This window comes from Phyllopteryx taeniolatus, chromosome 9 (genome assembly GCF_024500385.1).
Source record: "Phyllopteryx taeniolatus isolate TA_2022b chromosome 9, UOR_Ptae_1.2, whole genome shotgun sequence".
NCBI classification, from domain to species: domain Eukaryota; kingdom Metazoa; phylum Chordata; class Actinopteri; order Syngnathiformes; family Syngnathidae; genus Phyllopteryx; species Phyllopteryx taeniolatus.
The window spans coordinates 23,659,403-23,684,895 of NC_084510.1; the positions used below are offsets into that span (position 1 = coordinate 23,659,403).

A 25,493-nucleotide genomic window follows, 5' to 3' on the forward strand; every position below is an offset into this window, starting at 1 on the left:
ACCCTGAACTGGTTGCCAGCCAATCGCAGGGCACATACAAAAACAAACAACCATTCGCACCTACGGGCAATTTAGAGTTGTCAATTAACCTACCACGCATGTTTTTGGGATGTGGGAGGAAACCGGAGTGCCCGGAGAAAACCCACGCAGGCACGGGGAGAACATGCAAACTTCACACAGACGGGGCCAGGGATTGAAACCCGGTCTTCAGAACTGTGAGGCAGACGCTCTAACCAGTCGCGCCACCGTGCCGCCTGAAATTAACTATTTTACATATTTTAGACTGAATTGTTTGGGCACCTCCACTACAAATGACCCACCAATCCGTCTTCTACATTAAATATGGTCGATCAGCATAAGTTTGCCTAGCCCTGATTAGTTTTTGGACGCCCCATGCTGCAACTTTTTTTTTTTTTTCATCACCACCAGCTAAGCCTTAAAAGTTCACAGAATATACTTTGTGAACTCTCCAACTGAATTAGAAATTGTAAATTGATATTGTATATACAAATATATTTTAGATGATGCTTTAACAGCACATTAGCACAGAGGTTTCAGAAGAGCAGAATAACTGACCCCAATGCAAATGTGCTAACATAACAGCAAGTCTGTAATGCCGAGTACTTAATGTGGAAAAAGTATTTTCAGGTCCTAAAAGCAGTGCAATGGTTAAAAAAAAAAAAAAAAAAAAAAAAAAGAATAAGCCACAAATCTTTCTTAGAGATTCTTTTAGTATATTCCTATGTACAAATCAGGCACTCTTGAGCTGACAAAGCATCATTTTTAACCCCCCCTCAAAAAAAGGTACACCCTGAAAGACAACATATCCAAGTTTGAGTATCAGGCCAACACATATTTCTTCAAAGAGGTCAAGGTTTGGTTATTCACTAGCTTGACCTTTTAACTTAATTTAAAACGCAAAACAAAAAGCATTCAGATCATTCTTCCTGGCTCAATAAAACAAACCTACAGAGTTCTGGGTGTGGAAGACAAATCTGACGAGATTGAATGAATTACTGAACAATAGATGACCAGGATTGGGGGAGAATCATCTTTATGAAGATGCACTGAGTAAAATGGTGGGACTGGGCATCATTGCACTCCCTGAGGAGGCGTGGCTGACCTTGGCTTGACCTTGATCAGGAGGAATAAAGGCAAGAGGAACAGCAGTGAGTCAGCGCTCCTCGTGGAGGCCAACCAAATGATTGCCAAGATTTTTCGTTAGGCTCTGCACACGTGTGTTTCTCTGAACACAAAGCCTGTAAATGTAACTGTCACATTATTTGCCATTGGTGCCGGGGCCCTGCGTGTGCTTATTGCAGCTGTCAGTAGAAGCAGACCGTGTGAAGGAAAGCCCTGCTGCTCTTGTCCTCAAACTCTTGCAGGAGCTCGTCAATTTCGTTCTCCATGTCGTCCGTGTGCTGGATCTGTGAAAGATGTGAGGAGAAAAAAAAAAAAATGCGGCTTAATGTTGTGGCAGCAGCTGCGGTGACAAATGCAGACTGAAATAGAATAACCGGAGGGGCCGAGCCCATCAGCTAAGTGCAAAAAAGCCAAATTGACACCCCTCCAAGTACAGCCATATTGACAAACATAAAAATACAGTGGCATCATTATTACTTAAATTTGGATTTAATTGTATTGCACACGTAAATAAAAATTCCACTTAAATGTTTGAAAACAAGATTGAATGATTGAACGTATTGAACGTCAAACTTAAAACAACTGAAGTGTACTTAAATGTACTGGTATTTAAAAAAAAAAAAAAAAAAAAAGCTTTAAACCACGAACATTTTGCACCGTATAAAAATTTTATTCAGTGATTCTTTCCCTTACCACTAGAGGGAGCCTATATACAACAACTGATACTTGTACGACACTTTGAGAACCAATGGTTTAAATCGTAACTATAAGAAAACCTAGGATCCCGGTTGCTATTTTAATACAATTTCAGTCATCTTACGACATGAACCTTAAAAATAATTAGCTTACATATTTAATTTAAAAAAAAAAAAAAAAAAAAAGCCTGAAGTTTGCATGTACATGCGGCAAAGCCTCCCTGAAACTTCCACTCCCCACCCAGATTAAATTTAGCTCATCCCTGGCATACAAAGCTGGTCTCTCAGTCGAGATGCATCACTTCACCCTGGAGACCAAACCTGTTTAAAATCTTTTAGAAATAGCTGCCAAAAAAAAATAAAAAAATAGGTGAGTTTTTCCAGTAAATAATGGACAGATAAAATTATTATTATTATTATTTTTAAACAATTGGTGAATTCACAGTGTGTTCAAATAGTGGCACCGGCTGAGTGCCTAGCTTTCTTGGGTTTGCTGTGGGTACTCCTGTCTTCCTCCAACATTCCAAAAACATGCATGTTTGGTTAATTGACGACTAAATTGGCCTTTGGTGTGAATGTGCGAGTATGAGGTCGTTTGTCTATATGTGCTATGCGATTGGCTGGCGACCACTTCAGGGTGTACCTTGTCTCTTGCCAAGTCAGGTTGGATAGGCTCCAGCTCACCCAAATGGCAAATGACGATAAGCACTAAAAAAAAAAAAATTGATGGATGGAGGGAGTGAAGCGGGAGGGGGGCGGTCCTTGTGGAAACTTGGTCTGCCTTTGAACAGTACCAAAAATTCAGAATACATGTACTGTTACACCCCCAGTTATATTTCTGATGAAAGCCTGTTTAAATGTTTTTTGTTTCTTCTTCAGTAAACAAAGACTAGTCAAACCTGAGATGTGGGTCTTTAGTTTAGGATAGAGTTCTGTTCCAACGGCATCGACGTAACCCGCATTTGTAAGTTGGAACACGCCAAAATCAATTACGAAGCTAAGCTAATGCAGTAGTAAAGTCACAATTACAGTAAATCTTTGTATGAAAAAACACTTTTAGGGCACAAATATAATCAAATGAAACAGTATGGTTGTTGTATGAGCGTGTCTTTTGGTGCCACGTGACAAAATGCATACACCGAAACGCAAATTAGCCAATTGTGTGCACTTTGGTGCTGGCGTAAACAGAGGGCCCCTTGTGATTGCTTTTTTACTAGCAGTCTGCTCTCCGCTCAAAATGGGTCCACGAACCATCAGTTGAGAATCACTGTGCTACACCTTCACAGACTCCCAAAGTTGACAAAAAACAAACAAAAACAAAAAACCTAAAAAGCTTAAGCAAATGCGGAACATTTGATGCTGATGCCTTGCCTGCCTCAGTGACCTCATCCATGTTTGCTCAAGTTCTACACTGATTTTACCAAATCTAAACGACCTATCTATACAAGCCACTTGATTAGATGCACCAGAACTCTTGAGACCCAACAGAAACTCTTATCAAAAGCTTTTACAAAGATAATGATGCTCAGTTGTGATTGATATTGACAAAGGTTTATTATAGAACCATAAGGCTTCTTGCTGTTGACTAAAATGATCCATATAGATTATAATGCTCACTTAATGTTCATGACAATGCCAGAGGTAGTTATCTGAAAAAAAAGTAGTCAGAATCGGTTCTCAGTATGGTGCAATGCTGCTCTTCACCACTGCAAGTGACAATCACAAAGTCAACATTTTGGGAAATGATTGCTTCTTGTTCTGAACAAAAGTGAGGATTATTCGCTTTAAAAAAAGATTTCTATATTTGATGGTGCAGATGATGCGAAAGAGGAATTGGCTTCAAGTGTTAAGAGTAGAAAGTGCTCCAGTGCAGAAATGGTCAGTACGAATCATTCCAAACCAAATTGTTCTTCAGAGTGACGCCTCCACCTAGCAGACACTCACACATTGACACAGCTCGCAGATGAGGAAGGCGCCCAGCGTTGCTTCCTCATGGTTGTCCTGAATGTCTACATTGATGACGTGCACGGGCTGCAGTGTCTCCTGCTCCCGTGAGCTCAGATCTGTGAAAACAACAACAACAAAACATGAGGGAGGTGGGGAACACAAAGACAGTTGGACAGGAAGCCCCGCTCACCCTCCAGCACTTGGTCGTAGACGCGCTCCTCGCAGGTGATGACCAGGTCAAACTTGTCCTTGCAGCTCTGAAAGCGCTCCGGCTTTGACTTGATTCGCTTGTTTCGGTCCAGCATGTGGAGGATTCCATTCTGTGTATATCTGAGGAGGGGTCTGGGTCAAGGAACATACCAAGGCGATAGATCATGTTGACCATTTGAAGTGAGCAACATCACCACCTAGTGGTAACCCTGAGGAACACACGTAGCAGAGACGATTGCGTAACCATGTTTTGGTATACGCCACCATTGCGACGTCATGTGCTTTAACAAATGTACTTCTAAACGGTTAGAAGCTTAATTCGGCTAAATTCTGTGGTAAAAGGTTAATTTAGTATATCAACCGCCACTGCAACTCAATTGTCAAGTTTGACTGTAGACAATCACAAATACTCAATTGTGTCACATTTAGTAATAGAAGGACCCAGCCATCCTGCACTTAGCAATACAGTTAATAAGCTCAACATACACTACTCAAAAAGTTCGGGATATTCAGTTTTCAGGTGAAATTTCAGGATGAACCTAAAAGGCACGCTCACATTTACATTGAACTTAATTTGATTTCTAAATTTTCACATGCCCAGTCGTTCAATGCTTCAATTTTCTACACAACTTAAGAAGCTGAATGGCACAATTTGCAACAGGTGTTACACAACATTTCCTGGTTCAATTATAATTTGTATTCAAACAGTCCTCTTCCCCATGTTGCCGGAATTTTGAGACCAAGGCGACACTTAACCATTGTGAGGCTTCAAACAGGATGTCCTCAGAGGGAAGTGACAAGTGAGCTTAAAGTATCACAGAGTGATATCAGATGATTGTTGACATACAGGGAGACTGGAAGAGTCACAGAAAGGCAGAGTGGACATCCTTGGGGGGGAAAAATAAAAAATCAATTCAGTTTTGCCATTGAGCTCCTTAACCAGCATGTTAAAAAAAAAAAAAAAAAAAAAAAAGTAAAACATTCAACAGTTGTATATGTGCATTTCTAAATTGAGGTGTCAAATTAAGTTCCACTGTGAAGGTTTTGGTGCATTTTGACATACAAGAACTGAATCTGCTCTTATCTTACTAGGTAGGTGTCCCTAATATGTTGTCCTTTGTTTTTAAGATCAATAGATTTGATGAGGGGATTATTGCATGGCTCCCTCCTTTAGTGTGGAACTTTTTTTTTTTTTAAGTTGAAACATTACAGCTATTGCTAAAATATGCATACCATATGCTTTCCTGAACAGGAAAGAAACTTTAGTTTTATGCTTTTAAAACAAATTTTCCCCAAGTTTGCATTTACAAGATGCTAAATAATTCAGTGGTCCAATGGATCCCAATAAAGGGCCTTTGAAAATTATACTGCAGCTTCAATTAGAATAAATACCATCTTGAACTTATATTAATCTAATAGTTTCCTTTTTTTTTTAAATAAAAAAATCATTCGTTGTTGTAAGCGTGCATCCATTTTTCTTTAAAAAGTTAAAACTCAAATATTCATTAAACACCATATCAGCTTATTTTTGTTGTGCAATATTCCAGTTTCTTGAGATGGTCAATTTCATAAAACTATAATCAAAATACAAATAAAAAAAAAAAACTTTAGACTTGTAAAGACAATGAGCTTTTTGACTAATATACTCTAGTTGCATTGAGATGCACTTGTAGTTTGTCTTAAAACTGTCAACTGATGGTGTTTAAAAGCAGCGACAGCATCAAGTCAAAACAAGACAAGGTTTCTGTATTTAACCTGTATATCAGAACTAAACGGAATAGATCTGATTCCTTTCTTACAAAAAAAAAACCGATCTATTTTTTTAACCATACAGCCATTTACTTCAACACAACTGGCATATTGCAAGATGTTTAAGTGTATTGTTACAGAGCTAAAGACATGGGTTCCCTGGCATGCCATTTACCCATCGATGCAGTTGCGTCCACCTTCCTGATGTCCATAAAGCTAACAAAGATGCGCACACAGTACATGGAATACTTATCCCGTGATTTGTCTGACAGTGCGTGTATGTGTAGTGAGACGGGGATACAGTTCCTTGTCCTTGCGGACCAAGTCGTTGTACATCTGTTCATATGTTGTTTTGAAGTCGTACACATTAGGCTTGTCTGGGGCAGGACCGGGTAACTTCACATGAGAACCAGTCCCGAATGAACGCACATCGAATCCACGTTTACTGCAGAGGACAGAGAGAAGATGGGGCGGGGGGGGAAAAAAACAAACAAGTTAATTAGATACCATAGGGAAAAGTAACAATTTAAAATGAGTAGACCAGCCGACCAATGCCAGAGTTCTGCTTTTTTTTAATTTTTTTTTTTAAATCACTTATGCAACCTATATAAATATTTCTATTAAAAATAAAATAAAAAAAGGCTTTCTTGCAGTTTCGTCTGTAATCCCACAGACATTATTTCATCTTAAAAATGTTAACTTTAATACGAGCGATCCCAAATACCATTTTTACCCTATGGAAAGCTGTTTGAAGCATTTATTTGACATCCTTGTTATCCACCTTGTAGGTCCACACACTAGTACATTGTCCTCACTTGTAAGACAATTCGGCGCACTAGTAAGATATCGAATAAACACATTAATGGCTTGCCATACAGCCATATGAGCATTTTTTTGATATCCTTCTTAAGGTCCAAGTAGTAGTAACTCCTTTCATCCTCAACAGGACAACTTGAGCATACTAGTTAAGTTAGGGTTAGTTAGTTAATGCATCTAGTGCTTCATCACCAGTACTAACAGTACGCAGGTGTCAACTACTGCAATTGTCCTACTTGAATACCAAAGTTGGACGAAGAGCGTACTAGTAACATGGACCTTAAGGCTGCCTATCAAATAAATTACAGCAAGCCGTTTGAGCAATTATTTAATTGCCTATTAGTGCCCTGAATTGTCTTACTTGTGAGGAAAACGAGCGTACTACATGGATCTTAAGATGGATATCAAATAAACGCTCAAATGGCTTTCCATAGGCTTTACCCAAGTCAGCGCAAACATTAAAGCGAGTGACCGAAGGGGGGCAGCACTGGGCCCCTACGTCATCCAATGCCGCGCAGCAGCAGTTGCTTCCTTCCGTAATTCTTTCACCTAGGGGGCGCTCTCGCTCTGTCAGCATGAATCGACTATTAAAAAAATATATATGTCCGACTATTTTTTTAAAAAACGGACTCAGTTGAGAATACACGCTGTGAGGGTATTTATCCAACGACAATCTTAAACTGACTCAGAAAACAAGGTTTAAGAGTAGAGCTCAACATCCGGCGTGACACTGCACTCTGAGTCCATTGTTGGGACTGCGGAGGCCCGGCAAGTGCGGCGTCGTGTCAGCTGGAAACCGCTTCACAAACACGACGCGATAAGGCACATTTCGTTCATGTCGTCGTCGTCGTCGCGTGGTCGTCGTCTTCTTCTTCCTCGGGTGGCCATTGTTTACCTGAGGATATTGTGCGCTTCCATACTGCGGTTCTGGTTGCTCGAGCACACAACCGCTACTCGCAGCGGGTGGCTCGGCATTGCGACTCTCCGGCTGAAGCTACGCTACGAAAACGGTCGGAAACCACTTGGTGTCGTTTGTTTGTGCCCAGTTTAGACAAGAAAAAAAAAACAACCCCCTTTAAACAAGCTATACAGTAAAGCGCTTCGAGTACTGTTCTATAGACGCCTCTTCTCCTTTGAAAGCAGGAAGTTAAAATGGCGGAAACCCCGTGCTTGGAAAAGTATTTATTACCGTGACGTCATTAGAGGGCGTGCCCAATCGTTATAAGGTTAGCTGACGTCACTGTATGACGCGCGTGGTCTTTGTTTATTTTGTTTGACGTTTGATAATTTAGTATCAAAATTAAGAAAATAATTCCTGTACCGAGCATCATAATTAAAAAAAAACTATTTTATTAAATACACAAAAGAACCATACACATCGTGAGCCTAACAGCATAATTGTCTACATCATTTTTTCCAACATTTTAGGAAAAAAATAAATAATTCAACGAACAAAATGAGTTTGTTGCCTTGTTTCAACCTTTGCGGATTACTATGATCTGGATGACTGAGTATCTACACACGCACATGAAAAAAAATAAAATAAATTAGCAAACACATTTACTGATATTATGACAGTAAGTTAAAAATGATTTAGGCAATTATGCTATTAGGCTAACGATATGATGGTGACGTATATGAAACTCAGTAGACCGTATGATAAATCCAATCTTTAAATCAGCTGTGAATTAAGAATGTAGAAAATGGATGGATGGATCATATTTATTTCTGTTGTTATTGTTATTCTATTTTTGTATTTTTTTTTGTTTTCCTAATTCTGTGTGTCAGTTGTTACATGGTGAAAGTAAATACATGTCTGCTATTTTGCATGTTGAAAAGGTGTGTGCTTGCTACAGAAGTTTGAAAATGTTGTATACTATTCTTTATGCTAAATTGATGCCCTCCCGCAACACATTTTACTATCAAGTAGAATATATTCCACAGAAGGAAAGCCAGACCCGAGATTCTAACCCTGAATCTCAGAAATGTGAGGCAGACATATATCCACTTGACTGTGATCACAATGTACGAGTAATATAGAAAACTGTTATAACAGTCTCAGCCTCTCCTACTTTGATACTATACTGAATCATATTCGAAAGTCTTTTTATACTGTTATACAGCTTTCTTTTGGATATTTATTTGCATAACAATGCTTGTGGTCATTTTCTTAGTGTCATCTTGTAAGTGTGAAGTTGACCAAATGGCCAATCTCTCGTGCACAGTCAGTAAAGAAACACAGTCAAATAATATAAATAATCTCATGATACTTTACTGGCTGACAGCAGGACACAAGTGGGTAATGTAGTTTGGTACAGTATTTAGAGGTTGTATTGCCCTTTATCAAATGGTATACAAATGTGTACATATGGAGACCACTGCCACAAAATTAGTCTAATGGGCACACGTAATTCACTCCAGTATCTTTTTTTTTTTTTTGTTTGTTTTTGTTACAGAAAGGACACAAGTTATCTGGACACTTACGTGCGGCGCAAGTTGAACAAACCATCAGCTGATGGGACACATTTGAAGCATTTCATTAATTATATTGCTGTATATTGCTGCCGGTATACAGATTAACTATTAATCACTGACAAACCTTTGAACGTAACAGTTGAGTTGATCGTCATGTACTCAGTGTACAGTGCAGTGGAACCTCCAAAGTTGAATGCCCTCAGGTTGTAAAAATATGGAATTCTACTTACATTTTTGGGACAAAATGCCTCTAAAGTCATTCACAAGACTTCAAGATGAATTCCACAAGACTATTTTGGGTTTTCTTTGGCCCTTTTGCATTTTTATCGCAACGAAGGGTACCAGTGATGGCAACGAGGTGAAGTATGATGTCGACTATAGAACCATAGATGGATATGCAACACGGTAATACGGTATCGTCTGTATGTTGTGGCTGCTCAGTACAAAAATAATCAAAGAAGAAGGGAGTGTATCCCGGAGAGTGTGTTATGCAAATTAGCCATTCGGTCAGTTATTCTGGACATGCATCTCTTTCCTGGTTGAAATGTCACCTAAAGCAGCGATTCCCAACCATGAGAAATTATCCCGTTTCAATTCATTTATCTGACAATTATTGATTACAAATATATCTTTATCTGTCTTTACCAGCAATATATGGTGACAGGCAGAACAATTAAATGCTCTTTCATCCGATGGCAGAAAGTACAATAAACCCGTGTATCCACCTGTTGCCATTCTTAAAACAGAATCTTCCTGTGAGTATCTTCGCTCTATTCGATTAAAACGGTTCAGATTTCATGCTAAGTAAGCAAATTTGTTGGTAAATTGAGACAATATCATTATTTTAGTATTTAGACATTTTGGGACTTTTGTGCTTTTGTTTGGTATTGTGCTCGGAGATTTTTCTAACGTAAAATGGGTGCCTTGGCTCAATTGAAGTTTGCGAAACACTGACCAAAAGCAGGGGTCCCCAACCACCGCTACGCGGACCGGTACTGGGATGCGCAATTGAACAAAAAAAAAAAAAAAAAGATATTTTATTGACCATCAGAGTCTGTTTGAAAATTAGGTGCATCCACCTGTGCCTGTGTGAGAACGGGTCACGTGATACAGGGAGAAAAAAAAAGGAAGCACAAAAGCTAACAAAAATGAGTAAATATGTCACAACAGGCTCACAAATGAGGCAATGAAGCTATCAAAACTGCTTAGGCGCAAGGAACCCAAGCAAGAAAGACAAGCCTTGGGAGGTTTTTTTTTAAAAGACAAAAGATTACCCCAAGATGGGACCGGCGCCCGATCGTTACAACTGCAGTACATTCAGCGTAATGGCGTAACGTGAATCGTGTATTTTATCCGTAAGGGCCGTCAATATACTGTATGTCTTTATATGTAACCCATCCGTGGCGCAAAAAAACGTTGGAGATTGCTGACCTAAAGCATTGCCTCAGGATTGCATTGTTTTTAAAATGACAGCAAATTGGAATCAAACTGGACTGAATCCACTTTGGAGATTACATTGTACAGTATCAGTAAATTTGGTTTAGCGCTTGTTTGGAGACGTTGAAAGGTTTATTTGTGTCAGAGTCACTCTTGTGCTTCAGTAGCGTAGCAGCACACACTGGTGTTGCTACGTGGACAACAGTTGAGAGAAGGTCACGTCAGATGCAGTCACGGTGGATGCTTAAAGCTCATCAGTGCAAAGGTTAGGCGGGGAACCTCAGTGGCGTGAGTGAGTGCGGTAAGAGTATGTGTGCTGCGTTGCGGGGCTCATGATGTTTTCCGTGATGTACGCCACCAGTAAGCAGATGATGACCAACATTACGCAAATGGCACCCCCGACCGTCGTCATGGCGATCACGATATGCTGCATCCCGGACGGCGGCAGGGTGAACTCCACGCAGTCCCTGTGGTCCGCTCTCTGGACCGTGGAGCGCAGGCAGATGCGGTAAGGGATGTTCTCGTGCAGCCCGCTCAACAGGAAGTCCCTGCACCCGGAACCGAGACGGACCCCGGCGCACTCGAACTGAGTGTAGCTGCCGTTCCACCGGCAGCTCAACTCGTAGCCTCCGGGTCTGTGGCGCCGGCCGCTAAAAACACTGTTTGCATTTTCCCCTCTCGACGAGTTTGTCCCACCGCGTGACCCCCGGACCCCCGTGAACTCTCCCCCTCGACCCCACTGTAGTAGCACGCTGCCATTGACGAGAATATTCGCAACCAGGCTCCCCGAAGACACGGCTGATGTGCAGTCTCCCTTGTGGCACTTAAACCCAACCGACATGTGTCGAAAGCAGAGCGGCCCCCCGATGCCCCCTTCCGTGACTTGGTAGGCACACAGCGCTGATGACCCCCCGCTCGCCGGGCTCCACTTGACCGACGCCGCAGCCGAAGCGTTGCCGTGGCTCGACGATTTCTGCCACGGCCTGCTTTCCTGACTGCTGTTGTCATGGTTGAGCCGCCTGCGTTGCATCCCAGAATCCTCCCCGCCTGTCACCTCCGATGACGACGCTGATGCTGATCCGCTGCCATGAGTCCTGTGCTGTGCTGTGCAGAAGAGCAGTGCTGCTAAAGCGAGCACCGACGGCCGCTGTTGGCCGCTCATCTCCTCTGGTCGGACGTGCTGATGGCGGCCATGAAATTGGATCAGCTCTGCTTCAACATCCGCGTGGAGGAGGGAAGCGCGTCCACGGGCGAGGACACTTAGGATAAAGCATCTGCGACAGAAATCACACAAGCAGAGAGAGAGAGGGGCTCCCTTTGAGTAAAAAGAACAAAAAAAAAGAATTCAAATCAGCCCAAGTTGCGTCATCGATCACCTCGCCATTTTAGATCGTCACTTACTTCCTGGGTTACGGTGCCAGTGGGTCTGCCGGCCGCGTCTTCCTCTTGTCGCTCCCCGTCGTGCGCGCTCTGATGTCCGCCGTGGGCGTGTGCACGCGGGGGGGGGGGGGGGGGGCGCCGCACAGTGCACGCGTGCGTGTGCAGGAATATTAATGGCCATCAACAAGTCGGCCTGAGTCACAATCCCACGCAAGTGTTGAAAAAAAAACAACCAACCAACCAGTCCCCAAAGCACATGGGCGTAGGAATGACGTTAAGCAACCCGACCCCCCCCATTCACAACAACACAGTCAACGTCTTTATTAATTAATCTTTATGAATTATAATATCACAGTTTTTGAAGCAATAAATATGAGTTCAACTATGAATATCTATTTTGCAGTTTGAGTGTATTTGTTTCATTCAGAGGGAATTCAGCTTGACTGTCATTCACACTCTCACAATTTGATGTAATTCAATAGAATAGTTTTAATAATACAATGTTGCCCCACATCTTCTTTTTCACAGTTTTTATGCTTAGCCCAAAGCACGGTATAATATACTGCGTAAGTATAGCTTTGCCGCCATTTTGTGGCATCTATAGACAATTATAAATCTCTTTTTTGGGGGGGTGGGGCCGTGGGTGGTGTCAATTACTCGAGTATTTTGTATGTATATTTGTGGCAGGCCTCTGTCCCAACTTTTATTGAGCAAAGGCACATATTTACATCAGAAAAAAATCTCATGGCATCGTCATGGCTCTGAGTGACTGGCATAGATTGATGAACAGCTATCTAATGGGGATTATTAGGAGATAAAGAAAGATTGGAAAGGAGTTCTGCAATCAAATGTTGTGACATTATCATCTGTTTGGGAAGGCTTAAGTAGATTTGACAGGTATCTGTACCTAACTTGAGAATTTAGTTTTCGGACTACTTTTTACTTCTACACCTTACATTTGGAAATAGAAATATGTACTTTCTATTCCTTATTTTGACAAAATAGGCTTGTTACTTTTTTCAAACTCCACGGATGAAAACACAGTGTAAAAATGATAGCAATACAGAGGTCAAGTCAAATGGCGTTAAGATTTGGATTACATTTATTCGAGATAAGCGATGTGAAGGAGCCAGGGAGCATTGATGACGATGATGCAACAGTTTTGGAGAGGCAACATACAGGATTCCGCATCCTAATTTAGCATTTGTGCTTAGTCAGTTCATTAGCATTAGCAAAGCTGAGGGAACTTTGTTTTGACAGCATTGATTCCCCCCCCCCCCCCCCCCCCCCTTCTCATTATGAGCACTGTGCAAATTAATGAAAGAGGGAAATTATTTTGTGTGGAGACTAGTTTTATTTTTGTGTCTTTGTGCCAAATCATCTAAACAGCTATTGTATACAATTGTCAGTATAATTGAAAATGGATGTATAGATGGAATTTGGTTTTAATTTATTACCCATTTCTATCACTACGCCGTGCAGTTAGCTAGCTAGTTATGCGTACAGAATGAAAATGCATCTTCCCTGGATGCTGCAATTTACACAACAGTTCATTCTTTGTAATTTCTAATAACAGCCATTTGATGGTGCCATAACCAACCAAACACCAGAACGGAAAGGAGCTTATAACAATTGATCATGATCCCGTATTGTGTGCCAACATCTGACTTCATAGAAATTTAAATACAAGAATATTTACAAACCGAACATATTTCTCTCGTGTCCTTTAATTTAACCAATGAAAACATTTACAGGAACAACTGAACTATAAATAAAGATGGAAAGATAAAAAAAAAAAACATTTAAAAACACATTTCTTTTTGGTTTATAAATGGGAAGAGTTTGATAAAAGAGCTTGTTTGTCATCATGTCATCCTATCTGCCGCCCGTATTGTCACAACGAGCCCATCCACTCACCACATCACTCCAGCCCTGCAAACTCCCCCGGCTCCCTGTCCAATGCAAATCCAATATAAAATACTGATCTGCACCTTCAAGGCCATCAATAACCTCGCCCCGCCAAATCTTGCTGACCTTCATGTTGCCATACCCTCCCGCTTCTGTCAGGTCTTCGTCCTCCATCCACCTCACCGTCCCTTCTGCCCGTCTGTCCACTGTGGAGGACAGAGCCTTCAGCCGCTCTGGCACCCGTCTTTGGAACGTACTACCACCTCACCTCCAAAACACAGACTCATTAATCTTCTTCAAATTCAAAGTCAAGACGCACCTTTTCCGGAATGCCTACTCACTTTAACATTTTCCATATCATTTACCATTTTAGTTGATGTTTTATGTTCTGCATGCTTGATTTTTTTTCAGTTTGTGTGGGGACCTTAAGTAGATTGAAAGGCATCTTTAAATAAAATTAATAATAATAAATTATTATTTTGCATTTACTTTTGTGTTAGACAGAGGGTGGCTGAAGGACGCAACAATGTAAAGCACGTGGTGTACTAGTGTTAAATCAGAAAGGTGGTGTCTGAGTGTAGCCCATTAAAACACTTAGCAACTGTGCGGCAAAAAAAAAAAAAAAAAAAAAAAAAAGACTAAAAGCTGGGAAAAATAAATTGCAATGATCATCTTTATAGTTTACTTGCTTTCGTAGGTCACATCCACTTCAGATGAAAAATGCTCAAATTTATGAATCCGGGCTCCAGCTTGCCTGTGTGAAGTTTGCATATTCTCCGTGTGCTTGCATGGAGAAAATGGATGGATAGATAGTTCTGCACAAATGTATAATTTGACACAAGCAAGTCCAGTAATAACTTGACTCTTATTTGCTACGATATTTTTCATCATTCAATGTAAATATGAAACTTGATTGGTCCTGAGATGGAAATTCAATTATGTATAGATAGTGTTAGGGATAATAATAATCAACATTTTGTATTTGGAAAGCCACAGCCTTGAACATGTTGTAATGTTATGGCTGAAATTCATAAAAAAAAAAAAAAAAAAAAAAAAAGAATAATAAGACTCAGTCCTGCAAATTATCTTGTGCCTCCAGCACTCCAAATGCAGATTGTTTGCCAGCTGCTAGATTGCAGCATTCTCTCGTTAATCCAGGAAAACGGATATTGCATTTCCACAAATAAACAAAAAAACACAACACAACTGAAGAAAAGAACTGAAGAGGCCTTAAGCTCCGATAACCTCTTTACTTCTCTGTCGTGCAGCATATGCCCTCTCCTCGGCCCGAGCTGTAGACGGGCGACACGCACACGCGGCTGCTCGGCGCAAGGTGTGTGAGACGCGTTGAGTGTGAGGACGGCGGCAGGTATATGGAGGAAGAGCTGTGGGTGTGGCCTTTCTCCCAGCTGAGCCAGAATCCTGTCAGGCCCTGCTGTCGCGCCTTCCATTCTACCTGTACCTCATCGTGCGCCGTTGGGTTGAGCTGAAGATCTGACAGGGCAGGCAGACTCTCTGCTGGTGCTGGTGAAAAAGAAGATATAAAGTACTGCAAATACACTAGGAATTTGCGTTTGACAACATTTTTCTTGATCCATTTATCATTCATCCATCCATTTTCTATAGCGCTTGTCCTCATCAGGGCTGCAGGGGAGCTAGTGACTAGTTAGCCCAGCTGACTTTGGGTGAGAGGCTGGGTACACCCCCAGTCAATCTTTAATTTAAGACAAATACAGACAAACCATCCATACTCACATTCACACCTATATTACTGCAGTCTCATGCACAAATCCATGTCGAAAACAAGTTAGCGCGACGGCAGTGAGTCAGAAGCAAAGTGCGTAAAAGAATGTCCAAAGTTTGGCAGCATTTCACACTGAAAAAAAGAAGATAACACAGTTCAATGTGTCTACTGCAAAGCAGAACTAGCTAACATACCAAAATAGCACATCTATGATGGCCAAAACAAGGTATCGGTATTAACTAATAGCCGACCGCCGCTAGGTAGAACATATTGTAATGACCCCACAAGTGGCCAAGAATATACACAGCTGCCACTGCACTTTCCATCGCATTACTGAACAAACCGTAATAAAATAAACACTTAATAAGCACATTCATACGCAAGCTGCTATGGCCAACACTCACACAGATTGGCTAACAGTTAGCCAGTTGGTAGCTGTCTGCTAACTTGCTAACAAGAGCCACCTTTACACTCCCATTTGCTGACTCCCACGTCACTCACAAGGTCAGACCCCACCTTTTAAAGCCACACACACACACACACACACACACACACACACGCACACGCACACGCACACACACACACACACACACACATGAACTATTTTTGTTGTGCAATAAAACAAAATGTATTTTTATCCAATGGGATAATCGGTAGAATAAATATCCAATAGCTGCAGTCCTACACCTATGGACTATTTAGAATCTTCAGTTAAACTCTGATGCATGTTTTTGGAATGTGGGAGGAAGGTGGAAGAAAGCCGGAGCTGAGATCCGAACCTGAATGTCAGAACTGGGAGGCAGACATGCTAACCACTCGCTCACCAGCTGCAATTAATCAATTGTTTGTTTTTTTGAAATGGTATTCAAATTGGGTGGGATAATGTTGGCTTGTTCTGAACTTCTTTTTAAATGTATTGAGCAGAAGAGGAGGTTGTTCCATAGTAAAGGTCTTTGCGAATGTAGCTCAACTTCCCACAGCTGACATCATGCTATATTTCTTTAGAACAGCAAATTAGTTCCGAGTGGATCAACAGCGCCTCAGCTGGTCGCATTCAACAAGTGTACTGCGTTTTTCCTCAATTGCGCATTGGATTGATATGGCCATCACTAAAATGATTGGTTGAATAAAGCAGCTGGCATAGGCCATGATTTATTTTCCTATGGGGCAGTTAGGACTGAGCCCCATGAACTCTGCCTAGCAACAAGTTGCAAAAAAAGTGCAGCAACTCCTAATTTTGACTGTAGTTGTTTCTTTGTGTTACAAATAACTGGTGGTGTAAAATAAAAAAATAGTTGAGTTTTCTTGCTATGGAGACTGCATAAATGTTTTGTTTTTTTAAATATAAAAATGATACAAAGCTTGTCTTCTTGTCGTAAACAACCAAAAAAGATGAACATAAAATACTGTACATCTTTCAAGGACAACAGTTTTTCGTTTTCTGCATTGCCTTCCTGTTCTTTGTTTGCTTTCTTGCCGAGTTACACTATGTCACACTGCTTTTGATGTCTCACTGTTTACATAGCTGATACAGCCACACCTTGCCTACTCAAACTGTGCTGTACCATGGGAAAATCAAGTGTGACGCTCGATGGAAAAGTGGCCAGTGACATTATGATCAGAAATAAAGGTTATCTTTAGAAAAAAAAAAAAGATACAAGCAAGATGACACCTTTACACACCTTCTTGAGTGCATGCTTTCACAGACATGGCTCTTTCTTTTCCGTTCTTGTACAAGGCACTGACTGTGACAAGGTACTGAGTTCCTGGCTCCAGGTTGGTGAGCACAGTGGAGTTCTGGTGGCTCTGTGCCATTACACTGGAGACCGCGCCGCTTGGAATGACTCCGTACTCCACGTTGTATCTCGCAACCAAAGCTGGCTGCAGGGGACCCCAGCTCACTCGTGTCTGACGGGCGCCGGATTCGGACACCGAGACCACTGCCGGGCTTAAAAGATCTGAAGCTGTTATAGGGAAAGATAACATGATAATCATGAGAAGGAATGAAATAAGCATCTCAGAGAAACATCTTAAAGTGTAAATTGCAAATACTGCAGAAAATGCATGTGAAACTGGGGATGCTATCAAGCTAAATAAATAGATAAATACAATTTTGAAGTATTGCACTGGAAAATTTAAAAATTTGAAATCGTAGTTAAGTACATATTTAAAAACAAACAGTTCTTAAAGCTTAAATGCAAATGTTTTGAATTTGAAAATTGTGTTAAGCAACAGATATTTGAACACAAACGGTGGAGCAATTCATTTAGATATAATATATAACAATACTCACGGGCATGTTTTCTTTATCCTCTGCGAAAAACGCCTAATATTCCTGCAGCTTATTGAGGAGCTGTGATATTTCCATGTATATCCATGCTGTATGTCTGTATAATGCTGCCTCCAGGTGGCCAAGATGCGCACACCAGAGGGACCAGCACGATGTCCATTGAATTGAAGTAAAAACATGTGTCAAAAACTGTTTAATTCTTTACATTTTATTGGACTTTGTCATTTACTGTATGTTTTTTTATTATAAAGTACCATGTTATAGAGTGCTATTTTTTTTATTTAAAAAAAAATATATTTTTTTTTACGGGAGTCGCTGGAATATTAATGAATGAACGGCATTTCCATTCATTTCAAAGGGGGTACATGATTTGAGATAAGGGTTTATTGGTGTGTTTTTTTGTAACTTAAGGCACCACTGTGCGTTTTTTCTGTGTTTAGTCTATCTATTACATACTGACAAGAAGTATGCATGCTGTTGGAAATACATTTATTAATTCCAAAAATACATTTACATCTTTTCTTCAAAGGATGAGGCACTTTCCCACTTTATTTACAGTTGTGTCATTACATGGTGGTTATTCTCTATCATCCTTGTTTGAGTTAGGAATGTGATCAAGTTACCTAATTAATTCCCTTTCCTTTGTTTTTAAATGAGAAAAACTAGGAAGCCAGCCAGTGACACAGAACAGATTTTGCTTGACTTTGATACGTGTAGCACTACAATTTTCAGGTGATCACATCATTGTCCTGTAGCATTCACGCAATGATAACATTCTCACCTGGAAGCGTGGTGAAGCTCACAGTGAGGGTGTTGAAAAGCCTCTGGTTGGACTCGGGCCGCAAGAAGGCGGAATAGGTGGTCTGGGGTTGCAGTTCGGTCAGCGCCACCGAGCTGGTTTCTCCCGGGAGAATGCGTCTTGCCTCTGCGTGCGCATTCCCAATGGTGTTATACCACAGCTCGTAGTAACCGCTTAGTGTGCTTAAAACAGGGCGCCACTGCAGTACAGCGCTGTGCGACGTGACGTCAGTGGCACGGAGTCGCTCTGCTCGAATGATTCCTACAGTTAAGATGAACAAAAAGTTGTTGGAAATCATCAACAAATTGTATTGCCTTATCCAGATAGATACATGGAGAAAACTACACCAGCCGCCACTGGGCCCAGGTACCAAACATAATTCACACATACTGATAATGGCCGCTCTCATTTCCTCTGTGATGATGTCAATGTTGTCCATGTCCACAGAGTACAGGTGGGACTCCAGAGGAGGGGAGACCGCACGCTGCAAGACCTGGTAGTCGCCGTGCACAGTGGACACAATCAACACAGACACCCCTTGCGCCTTCAGTTGTGCTATGGGCTCGTCCACCTTCCCCAGCTCCACGCCATCGGTCAGCCAGAGCAGAACCTTCGGCACGCGCGTCTCCGTCAGGAGCCGCTGGGCTATCCGTAGCGCCGCCTCGGTGTTGGTGCTCCCCTGCAGCTGTGCGACGCCGAGCAAAGCTTTCTGCAGACTTCTTTGCTCGCTGTGCACATCCAGGCCGAACTCCAGGTTCGGGGCGGTCCCCACCTGCAGCAGCCCGACCCTCACGTGGCCGCGGCCTAGCGAGAAGGGCCGAAGAAGCTTGGCGGTGAAGCCCAGCATGCGTGAGAACTCGTAGTTGGCCACGCTTCCTGACGAGTCCAGCAATACGAGAATGTCGCCCTCACAGCAGTTCCACACTGAACAGAAGACAGAATACGGCAAACACTACTTAAGTTTGGAGGAGTCCCAGTGTGAGTAATTGGGTTTCACCAATACAAATTGTTTTGAAATCAAAATATGTTTGATGATGATCTTGGTCACAATTTGATACTTTTGTGAGGAATGCCGAGATACCGTATATTGCACCTGAATCATTGTACATGTAAAATAGAACTTTGGGTATTGCACTTGTAACCTATTTAGAGGTACTATGGATAGCAAATACACATCATATATTTAAATATAAAATGTAACCATGAGTAATCCTTGGCAGTGAATGACTGTTTGAAGTCTGGAACTTGTGGAAATCATCACTTTCCTGATTTTCCTCTCTGGCGATACTTTGACACCACCAAACATTTGGATTCTTCTTTTGTGATGCTTTTTCCAGGCTTTCATTGCAGCTTCTTTCAGTTATTGTTGTGGTTGTTGTCGTTTTTATGGAGAGGAGGGGTTTACCCCCTTCAGTCTCCTTTTTTTAGCAGGAAAAATCCATGTTCTATAGAGTTTAAGTCTGGAGATTGACTAGACAAGTCTAAAACATTCCATTTCTTGCTCCAGATGACCTCCTTTGTTGTCTGGGTCATTATCGTGCTACATAGTCAAAGCTCTCCTAATCAGTTGGTTGCATCTTGCTTTAAATTGGGAGGCAAAACGTTTCTGTAGACTTCAGATTTTATTTTGCTGCTGCCATCATGTTGTTTATCAGTGAAGATTAATGAGTGATAACAGTCTCAGAAGATGCCATGCAAGCCCAAGCCAGGACATGACCTCCAGTGAGTTTCACAGATAAGTTTCCATGTCTTGTCTGTCCATAAAAGTTTCCACCCAAGATTTTTAGGCTCATCTTTGCACTTTTTGGCAAATTCCAGTCGGTCCTTCCTAGTCATCATGCAATGAGTGGTTTGCATTTTCAGGTGTAGTCTCTGTACCTTTGGACTGCTTTCACTCCTGCCCTCTCGGGGTTGTTGCTGATGTCATTAACAGTTGTTTTAGGCTCTTGCTGGCAACGTTTCTGTTATCAACTGCTGCTGGTCTACCCATTCGACGTCTGTTACTTAGTACACGAGTGGTTTATTTCGTCTTCAGGGCATTCCAAATAATTAGATTATAGTAGTAGTTTGGAATATAGTTAGATTATTTTTTTCACCTATAGGCAGATTTCTAGTTTTCATGTTTTTCTTCACAGGCAAAGCCCAAATGTGAAACTGAGCTTAGACACGCTATTTATTGTTTGAATAATCAATGTAACAGGACACACCCGGGAAACAAAACACACGCCAGTCACACGTTCCAATACTTGCGCTTACATGTAAAATGTCTGGGTTCAGACAAAAGGTGTTACAGAATCTTCAACTGTGTATCAGGTGAAGATCTAAATACTAGGAAATAAAAGCTAAAGATATTGATCACTTTTTCATATGCATAGTTCAGATTTCAAAGACCTCAAAGGATTTTAGAACCGCAACTGCCCAATTCTTTCAGAGTGGCGTGTGTGTAATTTGTGCATTCTGGATCTCCCATTTGTGAAGCCTCAGCAGAACCAAAGAAATATTTTATTGCAGTGCTTGGCCACAATCATGAATTTTTTAAAGGGGAAAAAAAAGCCACTGGAAAAGAGTGAAAAACGAGCGGACCAATGCTCGTAAAACAAATACCTTTAGATACCTTGAGAGAAGAAGCCGAGTGAAAATAAAACAAGACAGAGACAAAACACATGAGCTGATGAGGGTTAGACTGACTCTTCTTGGAGATGCTTGAATGAAATGTTGCATCTTTGCATTCATCCAAAACAGAGGTGAAATCTGAGCATGTCATCTGCGAATGCTGGAGATGCAGGAAATTTTCACTGGATAGACAAAAATATTGGGACGCCCAGCCATCATAACCCACCACCCAGCAGCTCTTACATCTTCTACTCTCCTGGAAGACTTTCTACAAGATGTGATAGTACGTCTATTGGACTTGCTGGTCATTTGTACTGTATACTCAGGTCACTGAGAGAAGACCTAGCTCTTAGTTCATTCCAAAGATGTTTGGCTCAAGTTCTTCTTTTACCAAACTGATCCAAGCATTCCTTCAGAGACTGTAATCTGTGCACTGGGACAATAAAGGGTATACTCCAAACTGTTAGCAAAAAGCTGGAAGCATAAAGTTTTTGAAAATATCTTAATAATATGACGAATGAAAATTGATGGGGAAACTAAGAGACTTTTGTCCAGATATAGTACAGTTAATGGGGGTTGAATTACTAAAGATTGTTTGTTTTCGATTATAATGTGAAGAACGTAAAATCAAACTATATTAATTGATTATGTCATTTATATTTTTTCAGCACAGTAGAGCAGTCGCCCATCTTTTTTGCAGCCCAGACCAGTTTCAAGTGAAGACACATTTTGACGAACACAAAATACGTCTCGCGATTATGTTGAATGTAGTTGTTGTTATTGGTGTTTTCCATACTCGTAGCTACTTCACGGCGTGTTATAAGACGGGACATCGTAGCCAGGCTCCAAAAAAATGAAGCATTTCTCTTTTTCAGTTTGTGTTTCGCTTTTATTGTGATTGAGGATAGTCTTGCATATTTGGCATGTGACCGTTGTTGACAGTTGTCCGGACATTTTTGGACATAACATTCCCGCGGTCCTGCAAGTATGAGTATTTTAAGACAAGTGGCGATCAGTATAGGCGAAGCTAGCTCTTCTACCACCATCTTATTTTCACGCTCTTTGACCCACGCAGATGTATGACGACTGCCCGTTGCCTTGATGGCTGGACATTTCGCTCCTCCGTGGAGCGTTTATGTTCGACAATGGCAGTGGAGGCGTGAGTCAAAAGTCATCGGAAAATGTATCAATTGGAAGATGAGATGAAAAAAAAAACATGGCAAGGGATTAGTCGACTTCAAGCTTTAAATGTTGATGCAGAGTCGTAAGTCTACTCGTCCACCAGTCGACAAATCGACTCATCCGTTCAACCCCTAATAGTCAACTGCCATTGTTAAAAGGAAATTTAGAGGTTTTATAGTTAGTTGTTTCGACTCAGTCTGTAGACAAGCCTGCATTAGCACACATTACCAGATTTAAAATACATTAAAAAAAACAGCAATGAGTAATAACAGGGGACAACCTCCCTCCACTAACATCAGAGCAAAGTAGCGCACTGGACAAGTAGCAAATTATTCTGCTTTTAAAGTGTCACAGCACCACTTTTCGAGTTTCTCAGCCATTAGGTGACGGAGCTATTTCTGAAAATAAGTCTGAAAGTAACAAAGAGTGTGGGTGGAGGGGAAAAAATGCTGTGAAGCATGCAGTAGCCTGCGGTTGACATACTGTATTATTAATAACTTCCTTGCATTGTACCTTTGGAGAATCATTCATTTAAAAGTGTGCGAAGTATAAAGATGGACGGAAACAATCCATTAAAAGGTCCAATCTGCCTTTGGTTGTCATAATTTGGTCATGGTCATTACTTAACCCTGCAGCAACATCATCATAAGCATTTTGCTGTTGTTGAATAGCATAAAAATAACATTGAATAGCAAAAAAAATTTAAATAGAAAATATCAGCGATTAGATGAATCCGGTGTTGCCGAACCGCGAGTATGCACTGCAGACAGATGATATAGTAATACTCGCAGGGATATATTCTTTATCTTCTGCAAAGTACGATTGATATTTGACCACCTATCTGTATGCCGATATTATATCGCCCCCAGGTGGAGCAAAAGGAGCAGCACAATGTCGAGTTAAATTGAAACTAAAAAGGGGGCAAAAACTGTTTCATTCCTTACATCGTATTTTTTTATGACAGTCCTGTATTTCTTATAAAGGGACAATTTTACACAGTACTGTACAATTTGTCTTATTAAAAAACATTACAAAAACGGATGCTGTTTTTTTGGGGGGGGGGGGTTTGTAATTGTTTTTTTGGGAGTTCAGCAGCCAATGCAAATGACAATACGTGTTGAATCAAAGTGTCATTACTTTTGAATATAAAACGAAACTGAACGGTTGAACCCAGGCCTCTCTGCCAGTGTCATTGTGCAGGTGTACCTAACGAACTGGCAGTCGAGTGGAATGACTTTTGCGCTGCTGGAATAAAATGAACGAAAATAGCAACTCTCGACCTGAAGGATGTCTGTTGTGAGTGTCGATACGTTTCGCCGTCTCTCTCACCTGAGTCAGGTAATTCAGCAACCTGCAAGATGCCGCGCTGCAACGTCGCCCACAGAAAAACGCAAGCGGGCCAAATCGTCTTCATCCTCATAAGATGGTCACGCGCGGCATAACTCTTCTCCTCAGTGTGTGTGGAAATGTTGATTAGCAATGCTCGGAGTAACCTTCCAGCTTCTCCTCCTCCTCCTCATCCTCCTCCTCCTCCAGGAAGTCACATCATCATTTCAAGTTTTAGTCTCGCTGCTCCAACATGTAACAGGCACTTAACGCCCGCGGGCTCACAAGTGATTCATTACACGTCTAATGAGCAAATAATGAGCAAATCTCAAAGTGCTCTGTGGTAACGCCCCACTATTAATAATACAATGGCATTGCGCAAGTAATACGAACAGGGCGTCACGCGGGACAGGACGACACGCTCAGTTACCGCTGGGCAAAAAAAAAAAAAAGGGGGGAAAAAAAGAAAAGTTACAGTAGGGCGGCATGGTTTCCCAAATTTTTTTTCTCAGTGTTTCTGTCTATTCCCCCCCCCCCCCCCCTGTTTTATGACTATCCCCCCCCCCCCCCTGTTTTTCTGAGTAATTTTGTTTCTAATGACTAATAACAATACCATCTATGTGACTCAGACAGGAGTATCTCCCAGTGTCTTAAAACCCGTATCAAAATAAAACTTGATCAAACTAAATAAGCCGGTCATCCGCAGAGTCACTTGCAGTTCTCAGGTTCGATGTGTCCGATAACTTGGAAAACAATTAGCCAGAAAAACAGGTGGAAAAAAATTTGTCAGAAAAACTGAGGAAAATAATTAGTCAGAAAAACTGAAAATAATACTCAGAAAAACAGAAACAAATATTTAAAAACAAAGCCCTAAAAAAAAAATTCTCATTAAAACAGGAGTTTTTTTGTTTTTTAATCCAAGTGAATGCAATACGCTTCCGTAGTTTCCGAATGGTTTAGAGGGGGTGTAAATATTAAATATTCCGTCAAAGCTCTTGAAACGCAAAGTAATGGCTCAGCTATTACCTTTCCCACTATGATTGGGCACACGAATGATTGACACCTCGTTGGTCACGCCTTCTGTCTCTGATAGGTTGTTTTTTCCTACTGCATGGTGGTTTAAAAATCTTATTAGAGGTACAAGACGGGGCCAGATAGAGATTTTTTATTTATTTTTTTCAAAGATCTTTTTAATAATGTACTACTGTTAGGTCATCCTGATGGTTTTAACGAACATAACCAAAAGTGATGTTTTTGTTTTTGTTTTAAATTGCAAATTGTCATTTAATGTACAGTCTTTCAGGTACAGCAGCTATTTGAGAATTGACTTTTCTTATGACTTTTTACTTTTATTCCCTACATTTGAAAACAGATACCAATATAATTTCTACGCCTTACTTACAAAATAGGCTAGTTACTTTTTTTTTCAACCTCCGCAGATGTAAACTCGATGTGAAAAGAGAAGAAAATAGAGAGAAGTTAAGTCAACAGCGGTTGAGATTTTGACTGATTGACATCTTGTGGATTTACAAGGCGGAACGTAATTCAGGGAGCTGAAAGCAACCATTTGGAAAACCAAATGACTCAGAACATTTTGTACTGTAAAAAAACGAATTGAAAATAGCACCATATACGTAACAGCATATTATCTGAGTTTTCATCTCATTTCTTGCTAAGGAGACTGCAGACAGGGAGAGAGGTGCATGCTGGGTAAAAGGAGGCAGGCTGATGAAATGATAACACAAATGAGTGCTGGAATCTGTTGATACACGGTTTAAA

At 41.1% G+C, this 25,493-nt stretch overlaps 3 protein-coding genes across 3 annotated transcripts; all 3 read right to left on the reverse strand.

The window, feature by feature from the left end:
* Positions 1–711: 711 nt before the first annotated feature.
* On the reverse strand, positions 712–7,712 carry ssu72 (SSU72 homolog, RNA polymerase II CTD phosphatase). Its single transcript, XM_061783640.1, has 5 exons — positions 7,456–7,712; positions 6,046–6,189; positions 3,976–4,115; positions 3,783–3,901; positions 712–1,427 (listed from the first exon to the last, which is right to left on the reverse strand). The coding sequence occupies exons 1-5, from the start codon at positions 7,533–7,535 to the stop codon at positions 1,326–1,328; spliced, it is 585 nt and encodes a 194-aa protein (XP_061639624.1). The 5' UTR covers positions 7,536–7,712; the 3' UTR covers positions 712–1,325.
* Positions 7,713–8,807: 1,095 nt separating this feature from the next.
* fndc10 (fibronectin type III domain containing 10) lies at positions 8,808–12,141 on the reverse strand. Its single transcript, XM_061783638.1, has 2 exons — positions 11,874–12,141; positions 8,808–11,746 (listed from the first exon to the last, which is right to left on the reverse strand). Exon 2 carries the CDS (start codon positions 11,632–11,634, stop codon positions 10,753–10,755), a length of 882 nt encoding a protein of 293 aa, XP_061639622.1. The 5' UTR covers positions 11,635–11,746; positions 11,874–12,141; the 3' UTR covers positions 8,808–10,752.
* A 1,419-nt stretch (positions 12,142–13,560) lies between these two features.
* LOC133483065 (von Willebrand factor A domain-containing protein 1-like) lies at positions 13,561–23,927 on the reverse strand. The gene is made up of 5 exons (XM_061783637.1): positions 23,718–23,927; positions 18,984–19,517; positions 18,576–18,854; positions 17,187–17,468; positions 13,561–15,284 (listed from the first exon to the last, which is right to left on the reverse strand). The coding sequence occupies exons 1-5, from the start codon at positions 23,806–23,808 to the stop codon at positions 15,010–15,012; spliced, it is 1,461 nt and encodes a 486-aa protein (XP_061639621.1). The 5' UTR covers positions 23,809–23,927; the 3' UTR covers positions 13,561–15,009.
* Positions 23,928–25,493: the final 1,566 nt, after the last annotated feature.